General features: G+C 33.0%; 2 protein-coding genes across 2 annotated transcripts in view; one reads left to right on the top strand and one right to left on the bottom strand.

Annotated features, from left to right (window-relative positions):
* Nucleotides 1–7,261, bottom strand: part of LOC108912134 (venom carboxylesterase-6) — a 21,333-nt gene that overhangs the window by 2,912 nt on the left and 11,160 nt on the right. The window lies entirely within an intron of this gene.
* The window catches only part of LOC111692110 (venom carboxylesterase-6-like), a 6,266-nt gene continuing 1,367 nt past the window's right edge, over nucleotides 2,363–7,261 (top strand). Inside the window, exons 1-7 of the mRNA XM_023455852.1 lie at nucleotides 2,363–2,421; nucleotides 4,991–5,136; nucleotides 5,207–5,306; nucleotides 5,444–5,632; nucleotides 5,692–6,234; nucleotides 6,343–6,521; nucleotides 6,580–6,733. Coding sequence (XP_023311620.1) covers nucleotides 2,370–2,421; nucleotides 4,991–5,136; nucleotides 5,207–5,306; nucleotides 5,444–5,632; nucleotides 5,692–6,234; nucleotides 6,343–6,521; nucleotides 6,580–6,733 — 1,363 coding nt within the window. The 5' untranslated portion in view covers nucleotides 2,363–2,369. The remainder of the gene's footprint in view (nucleotides 2,422–4,990; nucleotides 5,137–5,206; nucleotides 5,307–5,443; nucleotides 5,633–5,691; nucleotides 6,235–6,342; nucleotides 6,522–6,579; nucleotides 6,734–7,261) is intronic.

Genomic DNA, 7,261 nt, shown 5'->3' with positions numbered 1-7,261 from the left:
CCACATTGAGAATATTGGGAAAATGACTAATGTTAAGTATGCCTTTTACAAGTCATTGTACCCCTAAAAGCCCTACAGAGTTTCAATTCGATCCATCAAGCCGTTTTTTTGTTTCATTCGATTGAATTTTTAAAAAAATTAAAGGATCACGTTTTTTTGCTTTTAAATGCTCATAATCTGTAAAAAAAAATGAAAAAAACATTTTTTTCCTGATTTTTTTTTACATTCTTATTGCATAAAGCGTTTGAAATTATACTCCATTTTTATCAAAGATACTGCCATTTGCAAAATCGCCGAAAATTTAGATTTTTTTTTGATCCCTTAATTTTTTCCGCTAGTGTATATAGAATGAATTATATTTACATGATTTCAATGATATATTTATTACTTCAAGTAATAGTTTAATTCTCATATATGCTATATATTGAATACATATCTAATAGAATTTTTTTACTGCACATATTTTTCAATATTTCTTTCATAATAATAGCCTGTAAAATTATTAATATAGTAATTAATAATGACTGATCTACTTATCCAAATATGTACTTAACGGAAATTCCAGATAGATAGATAGGTCCTTTAAGTATTAGATTATATCCACTTGTAAAATAATCTCTCACGATATTGTTTAACTCCTGAAACGACTATTTCAAGACGTAATACGGCTCTAAACAAATTAAAATCGCTAGTCAAAGAATTTCGGAATTAAGAAACGAAGAAAAATTTAAAGATATTTTTAATTTTGCGAAAAATATTCACGGACTACTAAGTAAACGGGGCAAAAGTTGCGACGAACAAGAAATAATTTCGAAATATATTTCCCTTTAATTAAGTAGCTACTCGTTTTGGGAATTTACATGATTTAAATTTCTTGCTTTAGTAAATTCCTCAAAATTTTCCGAATATGCAAACAAATTTCCCGAAAAATCGTTTGAATGTTTATTTTATTACAAACGTATCTAATCATTTTTGAAATAGATAGGTAGAAAAACGAAGTTAATATTTTATACAGAGACGAACAATTTCGTAATTTCAAGTTCAAAAAACTGTAGAAATATTATACAAGGAATTTAAAATGGTATTTTCAGAGACATACAAAATATTTTGTCTAGTTTTAACAGTTCCTGCAACAAGTGTCTCGGTAGAAAAAAACTGTTTGTGTCTTGAGCGCATTGAGACTTAAAAATACGATGACACAAGAGCTCTTAAACAACTTATCAGTGAAGTTCATTTCCAAATTTAAAAAACGGACGAATATACCGTTTGATAAAAACATTCACTAAGTATGTTTTTAAAATATTTTGTTAAAAGTGGAGGCAAACGAAAAGCTGGCAGCGGGCGTTGTTTTATATGTTGGCTGGCTACCTTATGAAAATTTGTTTCTTACAGTTATAGAAGATCTCCACAATAAAAAATGACGTGGAAATTTATTCCTTTTTATTATTTGAGGGCGGATTATATCCAAATAGTTGCGTATAATTTTTTATAAAATAATAATAATAATAATGCCTTTATTTTTGATAAGATAAATTGCATATCGCAAATACAAGAAAAAGACATCAAAATATCAAAATATCAAAAAATGGCGACGTTCGACTAAATGCCGCTCTTCCACGTAACCAACAGTTATTAATAAATATAAGTAGACAACATAAAATAATTAAACTTAACAAGAGTTAGCATATTATGAGTATCACAACCTCTAATAAGCTTTTCGTATAAATAAGAGGGTAAATCTGTATCATTAATCTGAAAAAGAAGGCAAGATAGGTGATAAATTAACCCTTCCTCCAAATTAAACCATTTTGATTGCAAAAGGACTGGAGACACGCGTTCGTATTTCCGCAGGTTGAACGAGAATCGTAAACAACCATTTTGAATTTTTTGTAGTGTTTTTGTCTTTTTTCGTTAAGGCTGGCCAAAACAACACAACAATAAGCTAGGTAAGACAAAATTAAAGAGTCACATAGCAACAGTTTTATATCATTTGAAATCCGAAAGAAAATCCTGCTCGTGAACATCAGTTTTTCTATAAAAATTTAAAAAAATTTGCCCACCTAGTAAAAAAGCCACGGACCTCACGTATTCACAATGCCACGAGCTGCCACTGCGTCATACCCAGCAACAGTGGCATGCTAGATCAAGGATCAAGTCTTATCCCTCGAATAGGACAGGACAACATCGCTTAGTGGAAACCCCCAACCCCACTCCATTGCCACAGTTGGCCTATCAGCAAGTGACGCTAGCGTCCACCTCCACTATTTCACTCGGATCACGCCAGTTCCACCCTTGTAACTGTGATAAACAAGATAAGTAGTAGGTATATATATCTGTCAGTTTTCTGACTCAGGATAGTCCAGCTCGAAATGTTGTCCAAATTGGGTTGTCTGTTGTTTGTTCTCTCGTTTGGGAACAGCTGTAAGTAACTACACTTATTTGTCTAGCCTAGATCTTTAACATTTATTATATTACTTATATATTTTTCTGTATTTATTTTTATATTTTTTAACAATTATGTATATTTTTTAAATAATGACCACTATAGGAGTGACTAAAACAAAATAATTTGCAAAAAACAGTTCGCTTTACATAAAATTATAGAGGATGTTCCGTTAATAAGAGAAATAAGAGAAATTTTAATCACACATACGGGGTGTTTCGAAAGTCCGTCAGGAAACTCCGAAAGGTATTTTCGAATTGTCAATTGTTTGCAAGTTAGTTTGTCAAAGTAAATTTTTTTTATTTTTCTTTTTAAATAATTTATTTAATTCAAATTCGACTAGTCTCTCATTTGATACACCCACTAAGTAGATCAAGCACCATTGGACCGGTCAAAGAAAACTTTCATTATGCACCGCTAGAGGGCACTTTACTTAGAACTCAAAATTTGTTTTGTTCATAACTTTTTTTCGCTGCTAAACGTCCCAGAATTTTAAACATTATTGAAAAGAGAAACAATATCAGAAAAAATTATGTACTCTTTGTTCAAGTCAATAAATATAGCCGTTTAGTAGGAAAGCGCTATTAAAGTTTTATTAAAAATCATATTTTTGATAATAATTCATTATATAATTAATCAAGTTGCCATGTGTATGTTTACTTAGATTTTATAATTTTAATACAGTGTAGGAAAGTACCGATGGTCTATCAGATGTTACGTGAGAGCGATAAAGTAAGCCATAGAAATCCATGTGATAGACAAAGATGGCTATAATGAAGGCGTCTAATAGTCAACGCCCATTTCGCCCTTCCACAAATAAGAAGTGGATCTTATTTGTGGAAGGGCGAAATGGGCGGTGACTAAGAGAAGCCTTCATTATAGCCATCCTTCTCTATCGCATGGATTTCTATGGCTTACTTTATCGCTCTCACGTAACTTCAGATAGACCATCGGTACTTTCCTACCCTGTATATAATATTTGATTTACTAAAGCTAGTTTTACAAGAGGTGGTATTACAAATTATCATTATGCACATAATAATAATGGAAAACAGATATTAAATAAAATAACAAACTATAACAGATTTTCAATCATATTTTGTCATAACAAATGTTCATAATGACCTCCATTTGCTTCAATACATTTTCTGATACGTTTTAAAAATGATCGTCTTATACGATTCAAAACACCGATATTGTTTCACGTATCAGAAAATGTATTGAACCGAATGGAGGTCTTTACGAACATTTGTTATGATAAAATAGGATTGATATTATTATTATGATTATTATGTGCATTATGTTAATTGTAATACAATCTCTTGTAAAACCAGCTTTAGTAAATAAAATATTATTAGTAAATTCATTATCCTCGTCTTAGTTTTCTACAATGCTATTACAAAGCCGAAAAAAAATTATTATAGTGAAAAATTCAGCTTATACTTCCTTTAAACAATTTTCGTTACAATTCGCAACATCATAATTACTAATGACATTTATTTGAAGCATGGCACCTTGATTAATTACAGAATTATCAAAAGTTTGATGTTCATTAAAACTTTAATAACGATTTCCTGCCAAATGGTTACATTTATCGGCTTGAATAAAGAGTACATATTTTTTTCTGATAATGTTTCTCTTTTCAATATTGTTTAAATTTCTGCGATGTCTAGCAAGGGAAAAAAGTTATGAACAAAACAAATTTTGAGTTCTAGGTAAGTGCCATCTAGCGGTTCATTATGAAAGTTTTATCTGACCGGTCCAATGGAGCTTGATCTATTTAGTGGGTGTATCAAATGAGAGACTAATCGAATTTGAATTGAATAAGTTATTTAAAAAGGAAAATAAAAAAATGAACTTTGACAAACTGTAACTTAAACAATTGACAATTCGAAAATAATTTTTATTACATACTGTTATTATTTTAATACCTAGAATCATATCACACTGTATAACTCGTTAAAAACAACTATTGTTGTTTAATAATTTTTTTCTAAATAGCAAATTCTTGAACTACCTTATTAGCTATTGTTTTGCTCCCCTTTGTTCACTATTACCCACAACTAAGTGTTTCGATGTATGGTATAGTTGTGTGTAACAAAAATTTAAACTTTTAAAAAACTACATTATGTCAAAACCAAGAGGTTTTCGAAAGTAAATATCAGATAAAAGTCGTTGCTGTTGATGACTTAAATAAATGACAAACATTTTAGCATTTATTTCTAGGACACCCTGTAGATAAAGTAGCAATTTCTGCTCGAGAAAGAATACATTTTCTATTCATTTTCATCTCTCGCTGTAAAATTTACTTTAGAAAAAATACTTATTAATTAAATTATTACAAGAAGCTGTAATATAATCGCAAGTCATTGGTAAACAGAAATTGTTTCGTGATAATTGATAATTAGTCGTTCAAGGATGGATGTTGTCCACATTAAAAAAATACTAATGCCCCGCTTTTCATTATGTTATTGTCTTTGTAGTGTAAATTATGATCAGTCAAGAAAGACGGTTTAATTTACATATTTTAATTTAACTCGTTGCTAGTTTGTTCAAGTCAGGATGATCTACCAGAGATTGACACGCCTTTGGGCAGAGTTCAAGGATATTGGAAGACATTGGATGGTATAACTTATGCTGCTTTTGAGGGAATCCCGTACGCAAAACCACCAGTAGGAGATCTTAAGTTTGAGGTGGGTCAAAATGTTCTCATTTGTATTAAATGTCGAACGTAACCGTAATTGCTTCTTTACACATTTGTAGGCACCTGAACCCATTCCAGCTTGGTCAGGAACTTGGGTGGCCAACGCTCCTTTGTCATGTCTCCAAGGTCAATTGCTTTCCAATATTGACTTTTTATCTGGTCAGTATAAAGCATCAACACCTTGAAACCTAATTACGCTTCTTTTAAAGAACGAAGAAATATTATTTTTATATGCTTTTAAGCATTTACTTCTTACAATATCATCGTCATTGATGAAAGTGTTTGTACTTTTTTAGGAGCCGAAGATTGTCTCTACTTAAACGTGTATATCCCTGAAGATACCGTGAAGAACCCCAAGGCCCTTGACGTTATAGTTTCAATCCATGGGGGTGCCTTTATGGGAGGCAGCGGAAACACGGATTTGAATACGTTCCTAGACAAGGAGGTGGTGCTTGTATCTATGAATTACCGTGTTGGTATTCTAGGTACGTTGTTTCTTTAACACTGTCTTCCCATGTCAGTGTTTATTCAATTAATGTTACAGGATTCCTTAGCACGGAAGATGACGTCATACCCGGAAACAACGGCCTGAAGGACCAAGTCTTAGCACTCGAGTGGGTCAGGGACAACATCGCTTCGTTTGGGGGAAACCCCGAATCCGTTACCATATTGGGCTTGTCAGCGGGAGGCGCCAGCGTCCACCTCCACTACTTCTCCCCCCTCTCGAAAGGTTTATTCGTCAGAGGGATGTCGCAAAGCGGCTCAGCCCTAGGACCTTGGGTAATCAGGAAGAACGCCTTGCAAAGTGCCAAGAAACTTGCTGTGTTGGTGGGCTGTCCCGACAGCCCCTCTGAAGAACTGAAGAAGTGCCTTAAGCAGACACCAGCGGAAGATTTGCTGAAGCAATTGAAATATTTCCGTGGTTACGACATCGTGCCAATCGCGCCTTTTGCACCAGTGGTGGAAAAAGGATCAACAAACGCTTTTCTAGACGCGGAACCTTACCACCTTTTGAAGGAAGGTAAAGTCAACGATTTGCCTTGGATTGCATCCAACACTGCTGATGAAGGATTGCTTCTTACAGGATGTGAGTCAGGCTGTATAGTAGCCTTCCTTTCTTTTTTCTTATTCCTTACAATGATTCGGTAATACAAAACTGTTTATGAAAAGTAATTCATATTATATAATTCTTTAGTTCTTTGGCAAAAGTTGGAAGAGGTAGACGAAAAGTGGGTAGAAATATCTCCCTATATGCTAGATTACAACGAGACGTTACCTGTATCGGAGAGGGAAACAGTAGCGAAGGCAGTTTTAGACTACTATTTGGGACCAGGAGAAAAAATCGATAAGAAGAATTTCAAGAAATTCACACAGGTATATTTCCTCAATTTGTGAAACAAAATTTATTTATTTTGTTTTTATTTGCACGTAGATTATCACTGACAGGTTTTTCGCTGTTCCTGCAGAATTATCAGTTAAACTACAAGCCAATGTAACGAAATCTCCAGTATACCACTACATATTCAATTACACCGATGGTGAAAACAAAGTGGTGCAGTTCTTAACGGGAACAAATGAAATAGAAGGTAAGAATTGAACATTTATCTAGAGAAGAAGCGGCGTTGAATAAACTAATGGAAAAAATTAAGGGATCAAAAAAAAGTCTAAATTTTCAGCGATTTTTCAAATGGCATCTTTGATAAAAATGGTCGTATTGGAGTTAAAAAAAGCAATTTGAAGCTTGAAGTTTCTAATTTTTGGATCTTGCAAAAAAAATTTTTTCAAGTAACACGTATCGCGCAATCTTAATGAATATCATGAAAAAAAATTTTTCGAAATTTTTTCCGATCCTATTTTTGGTGTACGGACTTGAAAAAAATTTTCCCAACTTAACCACCTTACGGATTAGATAGGTTGTTCATTTAGCTTCAATTTCTTTTGTTTTTGGTCTCGATACGATCATTTCTCGCTGAGCTATCGGACTTTGAATGAAAATGGATCATTTTCTCTTTGTTCATCGATATATCAGAAACCAATGGTTGCACAGAAAATCGACGGTGGGTTTCAGAAACTTGAATGAATTCTCTACAAGGTCCTGGCACGGTTTTTTAGAA

This window comes from Anoplophora glabripennis, unplaced genomic scaffold (genome assembly GCF_000390285.2).
Source record: "Anoplophora glabripennis isolate ALB-LARVAE unplaced genomic scaffold, Agla_2.0 scaffold1, whole genome shotgun sequence".
NCBI lineage: Eukaryota > Metazoa > Arthropoda > Insecta > Coleoptera > Cerambycidae > Anoplophora > Anoplophora glabripennis.
The sequence above is the reverse complement of the archived record's forward strand: the minus strand, read 5'-3'. Positions and strand labels throughout refer to the sequence as shown.